Genomic DNA, 17,751 nt, shown 5'->3' with positions numbered 1-17,751 from the left:
TTAGGTAAGAAATGACAGTTTTGAAACTACGAGGGAGTAAAATGAAAGTTTTTAGAAATTTGATTGACGTTTGGGAGGCGAGTGAAAATGTCCGCGGAAATATATGCGCACACGAAACGTCGCCGTGGTGCCGGGCTTCTGGTGGGTAGTTTCGTGGCGCAACGAACGTAAGGAGATTGAGCGGATCGGGAAGGGAAGGAGGCGAAAGAGGCGAGGGCACGGCCTGTCGTGATGCAGCATCTGCAGCATCAACCGAGATCGGGCGCATCGGTGGCTCCTAGGCGGAGGTGCGAGGGTACGGCCATGGGTGCCATCACCCTTGACCTCCGCCCGGGCCTTGGCATCGGGCCCTTTACCCTCGGTGATCATTTTTTTCTTTAATTCTTCGATATGTAGGATTGCCATCCTTTGATTTCTCAACGATGGATCAATTCGTCGTCTTAGGGCATCTCCATCGTGTTTTGGGTGATTATTTTTTTTAACCTTTAGTAAATTTGCTTCTTTTTTGGTTGTTTTCCCCCTTTCTGTGTTGACTGCATGACTTTTGTTGCTTTGATAGCTTCGGTACCAAATGTAGCACTGCTGCTCAATTTATTTCCTATCAAATTACCCCCTTCTGTGCCGGTGGTCCGACTCTGCATTTGATTGAATTAGGAAAGAATAGGCTTATCTGGCATGTGATTTTATTGGCTTGTTGGACGAGTATAATTTATTTTATGCTCAGTTAAACTTTTTAAGATCTTATCCATTGACGTGATCTGGATATCTACCGCCTTCAGACGATTCATGCCCTGGCTGAAAGATGTGAAGTACAGCATAAGTTTGCTGATGTGCTCGCCTTGATCGAGTAGTAAATTCTTGCTAGGGACTCGAACCCTATGGTTCTCCATTCCTCAACATCTTTTTTTGACAGGGTAACACTTGTAAAGTTTGACAGGGGAATGCATTACTCATCAGCCCATTACTTTTTGCTCACACTACAACAAGATTCATTGGCCTATCAATTTTCATGTTAAATAGTTCATGACCTTGTTAACCATTTCAACTGAATTTCTTGTTAAAATACTTGTTTTTAGTCCTTTGGCCGTAGATGCCTATTTGCTCAATTTAGATCTCACATGTTCTTAAGACCTTTTTGAGATGGAAAACATATTGTTAGCTTGACTTGTGCAAACACATTGAATTTTTTCCTTGATATTTTCTGTTTTCTTTATACTTACTTTATTTGATGTGGTGCAATCTTATCAAGGCATGCCTTTGCATGAAGCATTAGCCCAGGTGGACCTTCAACCTAATATTTATGATGTCATCCACGTGAAGTATCTTGATGAGGTTAGTATGCATTTGTATCTTCTATTATGTTCATCTGATCTCAACTCATTTGTTAACAGTTCATATTCTTAATTGTTCAAAGCTGTGGAATGAACTGTTCCATAAAAAATAAAGGTAAAGTTAAATATTAAGTAATCTCCTTCTTGTAGGTGTTTGTGCAATGATGGATTTAGATAGAGCTATGCTTGTTGGGGGTGGGCATCTAAACCAGCCAATAAACCTAACAAACCCGAATCAAACAATTCAGTTTGTTGTTTATCCTTTAGTTTTGGTTTGTAAACTAGATAAAATTATTGGTTTGGTTTCACCTAGACAAACTATCACCAAGTTGTTAAGGATTTTTAATAGATATATGTTGTATGTATGACCAAGTTAGTGAGTTCTCTTATTGTAATTGGCTTATGTGTTCACTATTCAGCATAAACTTTAAAACTACTATAATTTTTATTTTTATTGTTCTTTTCAGAAGTAAACATGATAAAGGGAAAATAGAGATTTTCCTTGACTTATTGTTCTTTTCATAGAAAATAGAATTTCTTGATAAAAGGAAAAAAAATAGAGATTTTGACTTATAACAGCCAATGGAGAGACGAGAAGAAGAAAATTCCAAGAAAACCCTAATACTACAAAAGGTAAATAAGCAAGATGAGAGAGAAGATCAATCATTTGTATTTCAGCAGGGTGCCTAAGGCACAAATATTCTCAAAATTTTTGCAGTAGAGTGAGCATTCCATCAATGGGAAGACCAAATTTAGCCAAAAACTCATAAGCCATACACCATTGCTCTCATCATTCAAAATGCCTTCTCTCAAATCCTTGAAGAGCAAAACTACAAACAAACATTAACTTTCATGGATAAGACTTTAAAATTTTGTGAAATTTCAGAGATTATATAGGTTTGACGAGTTCTCCCACAATCTTCTCAACATCAAGTCAGCTCTAACACCCAACTTGTCTTAACTCCTGTAACAATTGGAATCTTTAGGAAAATTAATAATTTAGCTGCTATGGAGAAAGCTGATAAGATGTCGCCGAGAATCTGTTTTTTGGATATTCATTATTTTCTGTGGTTGCTGCTTAAACTTTAGCGATAGAAAGTTAATGCGGAAGAAAATTGTCATCTGATGAGACATGTTTGTCAAGTGCAATGTTTTAAATCATGGATGGTTAGCTCAGAAAGTTTATTTGTTTAACTTAGCTTTGACATAGCATGTGGCAGATTTTAACTCAATAAAACTACTTTGGATCTTACTGTTTGTGCATGTCTGTATATGGCTGCAGGAAGCTCTGAAGTTGGACATTGTCGTTTGCTTTCCTGATCATGGTTTTCATCTTCGTTTTGATCCTTGGTCACAGGTGTGGTTTTTTATTGGATGCGTAACCTTCTTTTATGCCCTCTGTTTCTAAAGTCTATATGCATTGTCTTCTCAATCCTCTGGCATCTCATGTTCTAAAGGCTATACATTCCTCAACCTGACTCATTCAGGTTGCAATACCTTTTTTGAGCAGATGATGCCAGATGATCAGCTGTTGTTGCCTATAAAGTAGGGTTGAAACTTCTTCTCTTGTGGTACTTCAAATCAATCTACTACAATATAATAGTTAAATTAAATAATTTTGGAAAATAATTTATTGTAATAATTTTTTTAAAACTTTCTGCGGAGTCAATTAAAATGAAATAAAAAATGTCAGATATCTAAAAAACTATTTTTTTTGGATATACGGGTGGAGTTATTATCTTCATATGCATGTCTTTTCACTTCTGGGGATTGGTAATTCATGCTTTTGGTTTTTTCCGATGTTCTATGTTGTCAGCATTACTAAAAAATGCCTAATTCTTTTTTAGTTTGGTGTTTCTTTAACTATCCATTTCCATATCTTTATTGATTACCTTTCGAAGTCTTGCTGCAATTTTATTTTAATTATCTTGCAGAGGCTACGTCTTATTGAAGTGTATGATGTCAAAAGGTTACAAATGCGATATGCGATGTCTCTGATTGGGTCTGTTGTATTCTCACTATTGTTTAATAACTCTTTGGTGAATATGCTACTAATTTTTTTCTTCTTCTTTTTGTCTTAGTGGCCCTTCTACACTTGCTACTTTCGTAGCAGTATATACACTTTTTGGACCTACATTTCCTGGAACTTATGACAAAGATAGAGGGACATACACCTTATTTTACCCAGTATGTCGAATGTCCTCGGTTTCATTTATTATGCCTTTGTTTGATGTGTTTGCTTACATGAACGATTTGCTGTTAGGGATTGTCCTTTGCTTTTCCTATCCCTAGCCAATATGCATATTGCTGCCAGAATGCAGAAGGTATTAATCGATTAATTGTTTTTATGTTTGTCAGGTTACTCAAGTCAGTACTTTGTATTGATTCCCTCAGTTCTTTTTTATTGTTTCAGTTTCAACTGAGTTGCCTCTTGAATTTCCTGATGGAACAACTCCAGTAGCATGCCGGGTTTGCATATATGATGGTTCTTCAGATAGTAAGGTTGGTGTAGGATCACTTTTAGACAAAGCTATAGTCCCTCCATTGCCTGCTGGCAGTCTATACATGGAAGAAGTCCATGCTAAGGTTAGTATGCTGTCTTAGTTGGACCCTCTCCTATTTGATATTGCTTCTAAGTGATGCAACATCAATAACATGTTATTACTCAAGTTTCTTGTTTTGGCTTTATTTGTGCAATTCTGAAACATTTCACCACCACCAGTGACATTCATTTCTCTGTTGAATATGTGGATTGAAAAGATGTATAAATTCTAAATATTGATCCATTTTTGTAAATTCCCTAGAAATGAGCTTCCTTTTTTTGTTCCTTGTCTGCAGCTTGGAGAGGAATTATGGTTCACTGTTGGAGGTCAGCATATTCCTTTTGGTGCATCACCACAGGCAAGTTTCTTTTTCCCTTCTCTGATAGTTATGGTATGCTTTCTTAAATGATCTCCCATCATCTCTAGTGGAAATATTGCTGCTATATTACTAGCAGTCACTTCTTTCTGACATGCCACCTACACATCTCTATTTTTGCAAAGTTTTATCACAGTTTCACCCAAATGTGTTTCCATGACTTACAAATTCTTATGATTTTTGTAGGATATCTGGACTGAACTTGGACCTCCTTGTGGAATCCATCAGAAGCAGGTGAGTGATTCTACAGTTCAGATATCTTTTTTTTATGCTTTACTAATCTGAACTCTTGGGCACTACTACTTTATAGGGACTCATGTTTGGAAAATTTCTTACCCACCCAAATAGTTGTTTTTTCTTTGAGTTGACTAGGAAGAGGGACAAAACTTTAATCCTCAGTTGGAGTTTCATATTGCATAAATGGGAAAATATCTATAGGTTATTATTCTTTGCATATCATGGATACTCTTCAGATTGTTCTTTATGAAGTAAATTATTTCTACCTGTGCCAAACTATAGATCTAGTTTGGATTGGAGCTGAGAATCTACAGCAAGAAATTTGCCAGTATAGGTTTTCTTTACATTTTAGTTAGCTTGCATTGCATAATTCCCTGGAAGTCATTTGAAGATTTTTTTTCCCTCCCTGTAGATGGTCTAAGGGAAACTGTGCCTAGCATATCCCTTTTAGGCATGATACGAGAGTTATAAGTCCTTGTAAATAGATAGCATCCGCTAAGATATGATTATTCTCACGCTTATTGAATGGTTGGATATTTAGATGTGCCTAGACTGATACCAGGCTCCTGTACAAGTATAATATGATAACCTAGTGAAATTGTATTTTTGAAACCTCAATCAATGAAGCTTTTCTGTGGTGAGTTTTGAGAGTTTGATACTAACTTTATCAAAACTTTTATGTTTCCTTTCACATTTAGGTCGATCAGATGGTGATTCATTCAGCTTCTGATCCTCGTCCAAGGACCACTCTGTGTGGTGATTACTTCTACAATTACTTCTCTCGTGGTCTGGACATATTATTTGATGGACAGGTCCTTTTTTCTAGAAAAACTCTTGGGTTTCTTTTCAAGCAAAGGTCATCTTAACACTATCGTAGTATAGAATATTAATACATATATGCCAATATGCAGACTCACAGAATCAAGAAGTTTGTTTTGCATACAAATGTCCTTGGGCATTCTGACTTTGATTCTTATATGAAATGCAATTTTGTTATCTATGATTCTGATGGTAAGTATTGATTACTTTGTATATAAAAATGATGTCGTATTAGTTTTATGTAACTTTTGAAACTTCATTTTGCAGTTGAAGGTACAATTCAAATTGGAAAGATAACTAAAAACTGTATTACATCTAGCACAAAGTGGGAGCAAATAAAGGTAGAGTGAATCCTGAGCTTTTGCAGTATCTGCTTTATGAAATAACCGAGCTTACCAATATCAATGTGTTAATTAACATACAATCACTATCCCTCCCCCTAAGGGTTAATTAACCCCCCCCCCCCCCCCCCCCCCCCCCCCCCCCCCCCCCCCCCAACTGTATTTTTTCTAAACTGTTGGAGAAGTAATTCAGATGTGCAAACTCTCTAATGCTTATAATTAATCATGATTCGTTGCATTGGGAAATTCTTAACAGTCAGAATATTTGAGTAAGTAAAAGGGAAATTGGTTTGTCGTTTGTTGTACTGAAATCTATTGCAATGACCAATTCATGCTTGTGTTTGAAACAGGATGTAGTTTGGTTAATAACTATAAAAAAATTTCAACACAGTTTGGTTATTTAAGTTCTAATTCCTTTGGACCTTGCTATAGTAAGCAAATGAGATTTAGTTTACAGTAACTAACATATCTTCATGATTTTCAGAAAGAGACTAATATGATCCTCAAATTTTCATGGATTTAAAGAGATTTTGAGCTTGATTCTCACCTAGGAAACTACAATTGAATGTTTTGTTATGTAGGAGATTCTCGGAGATGGTGGTCGGGCCGCAATCCAGACTCAGGGTTCAATGAACAACCCATTTGGATCAACTTTTGTCTACGGATACCCAAATGTTGCTTTTGAAGTAAGTGTTTGCAGTCGTCAAAAATCAATTACACACTCTCTTTCAGATTGAAACTCAGCTGTCTCTTGTCACCAGGTCTTGAAGAACGGGCATATAGCTACTGTTACTCTTTTCAGATCTTAAGGTATATATTTCTTACATGTTTCTAACCAATGTTAACTTTTTTTTTGGCAGTAAGAGCTTGTGATTGTTTTACAGGGTGTGGGACGTTGACAAATGTTGCATAAGTTATGGTTTGTAGATTGTTGTAAATAAGATTCAATTATTTTGGTGGAAGAATGGGATGAACAAAGAAGTGGGAGGGGTCCTAGTTTGGTTAGGATGATTAATGCATTCAAGGAGGCTCTCACATGTGCATGTTCAATTAAAGATCTAACATGTGTCAGGTTCCACTGAAATAAAGCTTAAGTTATCTGACAGGAGCATGCATTCTCTGTGATTGTCATCTCATTGTTGGTAAAATATTTTAGGCAATTTATGAAAACTCCTTGCCAAGTGCTTTCCTTTTAAAAAAATGTTAAAAGGGTGTTCTAGCATATAATTTGTATCAAACACACACATATTTTTATTCCAATGTTATTGTAATAGTTACGGAGTAGTTGCTAATCATATAATTTGTATCAAATATATTTTTTATTCTTGTAGTTGATACAGTAGTTGCTTTGTTATACTATGAAAAATTAATTATTTTATTTTAACTAAAATTATTATATATAGAATATTAATTGTATTAAAATGTTTTTTTATTAATTTTATTAGTAAATTTATTAAAATTATTTTAAAATAATTATAGGATCTATTAGGTAGCTGTTATAATGTTATAACACTGTTGTATTAGTTGCTATATATTATATTTGTATTAGTTGTTATATCTTATAAGATATATTAGTAGCTCATAGTGCTCTTTTAACTTTTTTTTTAAAGTCAAATTATATTTATATATAGTAAAAATAAAAAATCCGAAAAATCCCATTTAGTTTAGTAAGCCGAAGTAAATATAATTTAATGGATGTGGTCGCTATATACTCGCAGATGGTAATACTTAAAACTAGTGGTAGCAACATGCAAATGTGCTACTACGTAATTTACAACGCTCCACTCGTTGCGCTTTACCATCTCCATTCTCCGATTCCGCCTCGTCGTCGGCGAGGTCGGCAAACCAGCGCGATGAAGATGCTCCGCGACGCGGGCGCCAAAGAGTGAGCCTTGTTGTTCTGCTGCGCCGAAGAGGACGCCCTCTGCGGCGCCTCGGGCCGGCGTGGTCCATGGCGCGAAGAAGGTCGCCGGCGAGCACAGCCGCTTCCCCCTCTCCGCCCAGTTCCACCCGATCTGCGACATCTGCTAGGTCCGTACTACATTCAGATCGACTCCGAGACGCGCTTTTGATCGAAAGATTTGATTTTGATCTCTGTAGTTTTTTGGGTTTGAGGAATTGCAGGAGAGGCGACCGGGCGATTCTTCGCAAGGAATGCGATGCTTCCGTCTCAGCATGAGGCACAATAGGTGCATCCTCACCGGCGTCCGGCCCTCTGCCGCCCCTGGGCCAGAACCGCAGGCGCACGATAGCACCGGGACCGCCGTGTCGATGAGCAAACAAAATAAGGCCTTGCTTGCAGACGCCTCCTCCCCCACCGCTTCCACCAGATGCAGCACCACCGGCAGCTGCGCCGCCGAGGCCATCCCGGCCATGCTTGACTTCGCAATGGTTCCTCGAAACCCTTTCCGGATTGGTTAACCCTAAAAATTATGTTTTTTTAACATCGGAGAAGATAAAGTTCAAATTTTTGCCGTGCAGGGAATAAGCTTGCTTCCATTCCCGGAGCCGGGCGGCGGCGAGCTGTAATCCGCGGAAAATAAGTTGCCGGCGCGGGAGCCGCAGGTGCCCCAGTTTCCTCCGCCAGTCTGTGGCCCGCCGCCTCCACTACCGGCGCCTCCGCACACTACCTTCCTTGCCAAGCGAGCAAAGAGGCAGCGCAGTAGCCTTGGCCGGCGTTCTGGAGCACCAATTAGAAAGCTTCTGCCATGGCGAGAGCTTGTTTCGGTTGATGCCTTCACAGAAACATGGCCGATTGAAATCTCCCCACCTTTCTTATCGATCTCAAAGATGCTGATCGTGCCCAAAGAATAGAGAAACAAACTTCGCAATGATCAAAGCCAATTCATCAAGAACACAAACGATCACATCCAAAAAGGAGAAGATGATTGACTTCCCTGAAGACTTTGAAAACTGACCAATCTGATGAACACATCTAGAAAGAATACGTTAGAATGACAGCTACCCCGACGGTCACCGCACTATTGATTGCGTGAAGAAGTGGAGCCTACGTGGGGTCCAGTCCTTCTAACTAATAGTCAAAACACGTGTTCAAATCGGCGGTCACGATTGCTCGTGCTAATGCAGACAATTTTAAATTAAAAAGAAAAAAGGAAAAAAAAAATTGCCCAACAACTAAACAAGAGAAGCGCCGAGGCGGTTTCTGCTCTCTCTCTATCTTGTCCTCTTCTTTCTCTTTCGACCTTCCCTTTTCCAGGGATTCCTCCGCCGACACAAGAGCGAGCTCGAGGTCGGAGACGGAAGCCGACTGGGGGCCGGCGGGCTTGGTGAGATGGCGGCGGAGGAGCCGCGGAGTGATCCGGCGGAGGGGACCACGGGGGAGATGCTCTACCGGACTAAGGTCATCCAGTTCCTCGGCCGAGCGACCCCGATCGTCCTCCAGAACGACAACGGCCCTTGCCCTCTCCTCGCCATCTGTGAGTCTTCGATTGGTCCACGTAGCTTCGTCGCGGCGTTTTTGCAGGAGTTTTTACCTTGATTGACCTAACTCGTGAGGTCTTGTTGGGTTTTCCTCTGGGATAGGTAACGTGTTGCTGCTTCGGAACAATCTCAAATTGAGCCTAGACGTCTCGGAGGTCTCGCTGCAGAAGCTACTCTCTCTTGTCGCGGAAAGGTTGATTGATTCCAACAGCAACGTTCAGGTCTGCGGGTTGGGAAATTAGACTAGTAATGGAATCTTGACCCGGACTTATGCCGTGCTTATTCTTTTGTTCGTCCGTGCAGGACAAGGATGATGGGTATCTCAACAATCAGCAACAGAACATTTCTGACGCAATTGATCTATTGCCTAGGCTCGCGACCGGTATTGATGTCAATGTGCTTTTTAGGAAGTGAGTTATGTTACTTCTTTTAATTGTCGTTTTAATTTTCTAGTTTCAAAATTCATGACGTTGTGTTTTATATGCAGGATTAATGATTTTGAGTTTACAAGGGAATGTGCTATATTTGATCTCCTTGATATTGGTCTATATCATGGTTGGATAGTCGATCCTCAGGTCTACTTCTTAAACTACGAAGTCCTTGCCGTGATGCTGGAATAGTTATATTATAAGTTAACTTTTACTTTGCTAAACACCTGAATGACAGTACTTAAATAATGGTTATATATATAATATGTTATTTGTTGGTTTTCTTTATTTTCGTATCTTCATATAATGTTCCTATGGTTTTTGAAGTTCAAATTGTCTCGAACATCCTACAATTTATTCTGTACCATTATAATTTGAGTCTACTTGTGATGATAGTTATCTGGTTAGTTACTGATTCTGGTCCATGTTTATATTCTCAAAAGCTTTATCTTGGTGTCCACATATAGTATCTCATCTTTTTCATTAATGTTTCATGAGATTGTATAAAATCTTTCATTTATATTTCTTTTTTTCTCACTTCATAACATATTGATTTATTTATTAACTATTCTACTTAATGATTTCCTATTAGGAATTCACTTCACATCTGAGGTGGGAAAGATATTTATAACCTAGGTTCATGTTCTTACTTTGATCGATAGTAATACATCGTAGTAATTGGTGAAAATCATAAATAATTTGAAGCTACATCACATTCTACCAAATGGACAAAAATGAGACTTATTTAGGATCGAGGAAGTAGATGGTACCCTTCAATTTCTCCTCGATTGGCATAATTGGTTGTCTCATTGCAAGTGCTGTTGAATGTCCTATCACGATACCTCTTCTTTGCTAAGGAATAGAGCAAACAACCTGGAATCTTCTCTAAGTCCCCTGTTGGAGCTAAATCTTCTGACTATACTCTTGCTTTTCTCATTAAAAAAAAATTATCCATGTTTCGTACTATTAATGCTATGAAACATTTTTATGCACGAATTTATTTAAAGGAATGAAGCTTTCTAAAGGTTTGCAGTACACCCTGGTTCTTCAACAATTTAATTTAGTTTTTTCTGATATCTGTTGGGTTTAATGCTCTTTTCAACTTGTAATTTTTGGCCTAGTTTCCTTGTCATCATTGTTTGTCCTAACTATTTAGGGTCAGCTGGGATTATATAAGTCATCAATGTTGTTTAAAATATACATTCTGTTCCAGGATACTGATACTGCAGCAGCAATAGGCTCACGATCTTACAATACTCTTGTTAGTGAGCTTGTACAAGCCTTTGAAATGAAAAAGGCTGAAGGAGATATTAAGGGTGAAGAGGAGGAAGATTGTGTTGATTTTTCTGCCGCTACAACTGCTACTCTAGGTGTTCCCTCACCTTCGCTTTCAAGAGGTAGATCATTTGAGGATCAAAATTCAGCCACTATTCAACAAAAGAGGAAAGGTGATATTGAGGAGGAAGAGGAGCTTATGAGAGCATTGAATCTGTCAAAATCTGATGTTGCAGTTCCTGTTAGTGACTCTATGTTGCCTATAGTTCATGTTAATTTGGATGAAAATGAAAGTTTTCAGAGGTCTGAACCAGAAACTACTGATTATTTAGACAAAAAAACTGGAGATGGATCTAGCATTGTCTACCAGTCGCATATACTTGTTTCCCAAGAGTTACATATCAATAATGATCACAAAGATGATGTTTTAGCAGAAAATAACTCTCTACTAAACAGCAATCTTGCTGGAAATTCTACAAGTCAAGAAGACTCCAATGGACCTGAACATTGTGAAAAATCTAGTAAATCAGATGAGGATATACAGACTGAAACAGAATCCAACCAGGTTCCAAATATGCAGTCTTCTGATGACGACGATCCTCATAACCTTACAGCTGCTTCAGAAAATGACCAGTTTCGCAAAAAATCATTCCATGATGACCTCACAGTTCCAGTTTATGAAAATCCTGCTGGTAGATCAGTTACTGCTGAAAATGGGAAAGAAGAGCTTTCAAATGTTTCTGATGGCATAGCGTCAAGCCTCCAGGAGAATGAACCCATTTATGAAGGAGAAGATTGCATCTTATCTGGATCTGTGGTGTGTGTCAATCCAGAGCCAGTTTATGAAGGTGAAATGATTCTTGCTGTGCAAACTGAGAAAATAGAAGATACTGAGCACCCTGCAAATATAAAAGATAACATTGTTAATGAACAATGTAAGATGATCTTGCATTTGTTTATTGGAGGTTTACTTTTAATATTTTGGTTTCTTTTGATTTGTCAAAGATTCTATGAACTGATACCTATTCTTGTTTCTAGGGCACCTGATAAAGAATTTTCTGGAACACAATGCTAACCAATTGACAATTTATGGGTGAAGTATCATCATTCAATTGTTTTCTAATTGTTTTCCCACATTCTTGCATTCTTGTATCTTATTCTTATTTAACATTTTCTGTTTCTTTCACAGCCTATTTTGTTTGCAAGAGGGTCTAAAGGAAAGAGAGCTCTGTGTTTTTTTCCGAAATAATCACTTCAGCACTATGTTTAAGGTACATCCAAATGAGAAGCATTGAAGCTCACATTGGCTTTTGCCTTTTGCTTCAATGAGATACAGTAGATTGTATTAATACCTGTACAAACAATTATGATACTGTGCTTAGGGTTTTGTGTTGTCTTTGATAGATACCTTCTAAATTATTATTTTGTGCAGTACAATGGTGAGCTATATCTTTTAGCTACAGATCAGGGGTATTTGAACCAGCCAGACTTGGTTTGGGAGAAGTTGAATGAGGTATGTCTTCTTTATATGACTCATTATCAAGTCCTTTTCTAAATTATTTTACTTGATTTTCTTAATGGTGTTGTTACCTATGCTTTTGATTGCGTAGATTTTTTTGTTAATTCCATTGCATTTTGAAAGTAGGTCTGTCTTAATTTCTTCTACTTGTATGGATAAGGTTAACGGAGACACAATCTTCATGACTGGAAACTTTATGGAATTTAAAGCTGACAATCAGGTCCATGACTCGTGGAATGAACAAAGTGCTATGACTAATACAGCTGTATGTATATCATCACCAAAAATTTAACCAAGAAAATTGCTCTCTCTGCATAATAGTATCAATATAATCTGATAAACATTTTTGTTACTGTGCAGGATTATCTAGCTGCACTTCAAGGCTCGGGTCATCCATCAGCTTTGGAGTATGTATTTTCTACTACACAATTTAGTTTCAGTAGTAAGGAACTTATTACTTAGGATTTTACTTGAGTAATATCATTAATTCGAGTGGTTAAATTAAGTAGTTCTATTTAAAGTTGGGGTTTTTAAGTGTACCCCACTTACCATTTGTTGGGCGTATGCATTCCTAATGACTACAAAAAAATTTGATTTGCAATGTGTTTCTGTTGTGTATATTCTTAGTAGTAAGTACTCATAATGAAAATACCCGTAGCAAAGCTGTATTTGATAGTAGCAACTTCTTTTTTGTTGCATCTTAGTTATTCATTCTCTTTTATTTAGTGTGGTTGTTATTAGATCAAACATTTGCATGTTGCGTGTATGATTTGTGCAACTTTAGCAAGTTCATTACAGCTTAAATGAAGAGTTTCTGAGGCTCCACTTGTCTAAAGTATCTTAAAGACCATATTTTTTCATTCTATAGTATTTGCTAGATCGAACGACATTACTCAAACTCAACTAAAAAAAATCAAAAAATTGCTTTAAGAGAAAAAGTAGCTTAAACCTGGGAGAAAAGATTAACCCTTCTTTGAGTTTTTCAGTCAAGAGGCACCAGTTTTGTCAGTATTATGCTTATTGATGTAAATCTGTATAATGCCCTATTTTCCTTAATTTTGAACTTAAACTTATTGCGACAGTCAGTTTTATGCATCTCTGGTTTTCAATTTGAATGGAATTATTTTTTTATTTCCTTTTTATTAATAAATTGTTAAATAAATGTATTGCAGTTCTGATCTGCGATTGGCAATAGCTCTTCAACAAGAGGAGTTTGGGCAACAGCCACAGCGACAACAACAACAACAACAACAACAACAGCAACAGCAGCAGCAGCAGCAGCAGCAACAACAACAACAACGACAACAACAACATTCCCAGCAGCCATCTATTCCAGGTCGTTCACGGCTCATCACAGGTCCTCAGGTATTACTGTCACTCGATAAGAATTTATATGCAATGCCTGAATTCATATTTCTAAACAATCAGTTGCGACCCAAAGTAGTTGGAGATATGTTGACCTTGGAAAAATTATGTGAATCTTAGTAACAATTTATCTAAAAACATAAGGGAACATCTTATAGCTCTCTGCCAAAGAAATTGTTTGCATATGTTGCCATCTACTACTCTCAAAAGATGCATCATTCATTATGTCTTACCAATATGATTTGCCCCCAACTAGGATATCTCCAATGATCTCCTTTCTGCTCGATCTACTTTACTCATTTAAGTTGTATTGCCGTGGCGGACACATCTTTTTAATTTAGAAGTGATTAATTTATTATCCATATTGGCCGAACAAGCTTTCCGTTTTGTAGTCACGACACTGAGAGCTTGAGTTAGTATTAAAGACATGCTTGCCGTAACGAGCTAGCCGAGCTGTAGTCGTGACATGGAAAGTACCAGTTATCTGCTTAAGATGAAAAAAGGACTACCCTAATGCATCCTTCTTCCCAGTACCAGCTTTTACCGAACCTGCAGATCCTCACTGTTTGATGAAACCAGCCAGTTCAATAAATTTGCCCCCAGGTTTTGAAGACATCAAACCCACTTACAGAACCGAGCTCGATCCATTTAGGTTAATATTTCCCATTCGCACTTCTTTCCATTTAAGCTCGATTCAGTTGCCATAGCGTTCAGATCTCTGTAAGTTGTTGAAAGCGGTTCATTCTCCATATTCTTCCCTAGCTCCTCTAGTCACAACTTCCACTTAAATTAGATGTATTGGATTGTAGCTATGACATGGAAATTGCAAATCATTTTGAACTTTAGAGCTCGATCAAACAATGTAAAATAATTTAATGGTATCGACTTAGCGAATCTACATTCGGCCTTTGTTCTAGATGTAACAAGTTTTATCCTAACATTCTACAGGTCTCGAGGAGTTCAGGTCCACAGAGGAGCGAATCCAAGCCAAAAGAAAAGTGCGTCGTCATGTGAAAATGTATGGTGTAAATGTTCTTCCTATACACAATAACTTCAGGTGCATTATTAAAAGTTTGGTGTAAATAACATGGTGCAAACAATATAATATACAATAAATTTTGCAACCTTTGAATTGTGATAAGACGTCTTAACTTCAGCTTATCTTTTAAATGAGTTTGATAATATCTAAATGAATGTGAATTAAGTGTGAGAAAAAATAAAATAAATTTATTAATTATTTTAATGATTTAATTCGTTTTAAATTAGGTTTATCTTGTTCTATTATGTTCATTTTAAACTCTCAATTTGGTGTTGTGGTAAGAGATATAATATATTCGTAAATAATTATGATTTAATTTCCACATATACAAGATTGAATTATTGTTGACGTTGGATCGTCACATTAAAAGCTATCATATTTCTTAGATTTATTTGATGGGCACATATAACAATTGGATTATTGTTGATGTTGGATTGTCACGTTAAAAGTCATCATGTTTCTTAGATTTATTTGGTGGGCACATACAACGATTGAATTATTGTTGACGTTGGATCGTTACATTAAAGTCATCATATTTCTTAGATTTACGTGGTGCGCAGAATTGTAAGATTTAGCATATTATGCTCATAAGAATTGAATGCCCGATTATAAAATATTATGCTCATTTTAAACTAATAAAAATTCATTTTTGCTAATTTAAAATAAAATTTGGTTAACTCTATCCACCAAGAGTCAACAATTTGGAAATTGAACATATCCTTACGTTCACAATGGAATTAGAATAATTGCTAATATAATTTACCTTTTAATTAAAAAGCAGAATGATCATAAAATAAGTTGAGAAAGACATTAATATTGAAAAAAATATGGAAACCCAAATAATACATTATTATGATTATCTATTTTATTATTTATTCAAAAATAATAAAATAATATTTACCAAGTTATTAACCTTTTAAAACATTTCATATGAATTCTTCATATGATATAAATTTTAATATAAAAATTTATTATTTTTATTTTATAACAATTAAATTTCCTATTCATATTATATATAGAGAGAGGGACAAAGCTATATATATTTAACAATTTAATATGAAGTTTATATTTTACCGAATACAATAATTGATAAACCATTAGAGCATCTGCAACGCTAGTTAATAGCATGTTAATAACACCCTTTTATTCTTTCTCCATATGAACACGTTCAATATTTTGAACGCGTTCATGTGGCAGTGGGATGGATCAGTCCTTGGCTGACCCACCTCATATATATATATATATATATATTTTTAATTTTTTAATTTTTTAATTAAGATGTTATAATAGGTTAGGGTTGTGGATGCTCTTAGACAAAGAAACTCGGGCGCATAATAAATCTAAAGGGACGTGGACGCGGCCGCAGAAAAAATAACACTGCCACGTGATCAAGCTCTGCGGAGGGAAGCAACACTCGCACTCCGCCGTGCACCGCCGCGGCCGTTCCTCCGGCGGCGACGACGGGGGCCCCGATGACGCGGCTTCCCTGAGTGACCCCCAGCACTCGACGCGGTTGAACTTGGGGAGGTTGGAGTGGAAGTAGACCCACACGGCGGCTTCCTCCAGCTCCGGGTGGCTGCCGAACAGCGCGCCGTCTCCGTGGAGGAATGCCTTCAGCACCACCGGCAGCTCCCTGCGGAAGATGCTGCGGCGGAGCCCCGCGGTCAGGCTCAGCAGGGCGTGGCCTCCGCTGACGTGGCAGTGCACGTGCAGCGACCTCCTCCTCTGCAACTCCATCCACTCCGCCACCACCTCGTCCCTCTGCAGCCTGTTGTACCACCCTTGCAACTGCACCAAAACCAGACCGCACATCACTCGCCAATGCTTCATTTCTCTCGACGATCGATCGAGATTGTACGTGCCTGAGTGCGGTTGACGGTGCCGGAGATGGCGAGGGTGATCATCGAGGTGGCGTCGCTGTGAGTCAGCGTGTAGGTCCTGGGGAGCTTCCCCGGCTGCTTCTCTGCCTCCTCCCCCAAGAACAGCACCTTCAGCTTCGATGCCTCAAAGATCGAACGGCCAAACAGCCTGGCAACCTGAAGTAAACACCTCGTTTAATTTCTTTCCGGTCATCGCCGGACTTCAAAAATTTCAGAAAACAGAGCATGCAGGAAGAGAAGGCCTACCGTAGCTATGGATCGCTTTCCTTTTCTCTGCTTACTGAAGACTAACAAGGAGCTTTTCTTCTGCTGCTGCTGGTGCTTCAGTTGCACCAGGTTGCAGGCACTAGGTTGCAGAAACATGGCGGCTGCGAATCCCATCCTCCAAGAAGAAGAAAGAAGTTGCCTTAAATGACAAGTTATAAAAATCACGGCATCCCATATTGGCACAAATAGGAGCGTCCCACTTTATTTATTTTTTAATCAAAGAACACTCTATCTGACTTAATTATCTTTTAATATTATTTTATTCATATTTCTTATCAGAATTGATTAGAGGTGTTATAATAATTATAAAATCATAATTACTACAACATATATATAAATAACTATAGTATCATAGCTATTATAATTACAATAGTTATAATTTGTACTTGTAATAGTTATAAAACCATAACTGTCATAATATGAAAAATAATCTTAAATAAAAATACAAAGTCCCCGAAAAACTTTTAAACTATTTTTTTTACCTAAGACTAGATCATTATAAGTTATAATCGATTACAAATGCAGATCTTTTAATGAGATTCAATTTGATATATTGTGTGTTGTATGATTCAACTCAAGATAAAAATTATGACCTCTCAAAGTTTATTATTTTATAATTATTATTTTATAGCTGTTACAATTGTGTAACAGTTATGAAATCGTAACTATTACAATTGTGTGATAATTCAATTGTAATAACTATCAAATTGTAAATGCTATCATTGTATAATATAATGGAGGATAGATGAGGATGGTGAAAGATAATTGAATAATTATATATGGAGAAGAAGCATCATTTTGATTCTAAAAATAAAAAAAATACCATTTTGATTTTTGTCTATATTTTATTTTAAATAGGGACGGACTCAGAAATTAGAGGTGGACTGTAC

The 17,751-nt window shown here is 37.3% G+C and overlaps 3 protein-coding genes across 3 annotated transcripts; 2 read left to right on the top strand and 1 right to left on the bottom strand.

The window, feature by feature from the left end:
• Positions 1-136: 136 nt before the first annotated feature.
• On the top strand, positions 137-6,752 carry LOC141820872 (PHAF1 protein At3g51130). The gene is made up of 15 exons (XM_074708233.1): positions 137-361; positions 1,250-1,332; positions 2,614-2,688; positions 3,266-3,333; positions 3,413-3,518; positions 3,595-3,655; positions 3,745-3,917; positions 4,170-4,232; positions 4,437-4,484; positions 5,186-5,299; positions 5,399-5,498; positions 5,574-5,647; positions 6,229-6,333; positions 6,409-6,457; positions 6,532-6,752. The coding sequence occupies exons 1-14, from the start codon at positions 232-234 to the stop codon at positions 6,454-6,456; spliced, it is 1,248 nt and encodes a 415-aa protein (XP_074564334.1). The 5' UTR covers positions 137-231; the 3' UTR covers position 6,457; positions 6,532-6,752.
• Positions 6,753-8,841: 2,089 nt separating this feature from the next.
• LOC141820970 (uncharacterized) lies at positions 8,842-14,816 on the top strand. The gene is made up of 12 exons (XM_074708338.1): positions 8,842-9,084; positions 9,191-9,309; positions 9,392-9,498; positions 9,576-9,663; positions 10,730-11,726; positions 11,830-11,884; positions 11,981-12,062; positions 12,224-12,304; positions 12,471-12,575; positions 12,671-12,717; positions 13,483-13,675; positions 14,624-14,816. Exons 1-12 carry the CDS (start codon positions 8,940-8,942, stop codon positions 14,687-14,689), a joined length of 2,085 nt encoding a protein of 694 aa, XP_074564439.1. The 5' UTR covers positions 8,842-8,939; the 3' UTR covers positions 14,690-14,816.
• Positions 14,817-15,995: 1,179 nt separating this feature from the next.
• LOC141821014 (protein STAY-GREEN, chloroplastic-like) lies at positions 15,996-16,975 on the bottom strand. Its single transcript, XM_074708377.1, has 3 exons — positions 16,841-16,975; positions 16,577-16,750; positions 15,996-16,502 (listed from the first exon to the last, which is right to left on the bottom strand). The coding sequence occupies exons 1-3, from the start codon at positions 16,973-16,975 to the stop codon at positions 15,996-15,998; spliced, it is 816 nt and encodes a 271-aa protein (XP_074564478.1).
• Between the last annotated feature and the right edge of the window lie 776 nt (positions 16,976-17,751).

The sequence above is a fragment of the Curcuma longa genome, unplaced genomic scaffold, assembly GCF_044706935.1.
Source record: "Curcuma longa cultivar G26 ecotype Majalengka, Jawa Barat unplaced genomic scaffold, ITB_CL_G26_1.1 utg8573_np1212_1322966_RagTag, whole genome shotgun sequence".
NCBI lineage: Eukaryota > Viridiplantae > Streptophyta > Magnoliopsida > Zingiberales > Zingiberaceae > Curcuma > Curcuma longa.
This window is presented reverse-complemented; position numbering and strand designations above follow the sequence as displayed.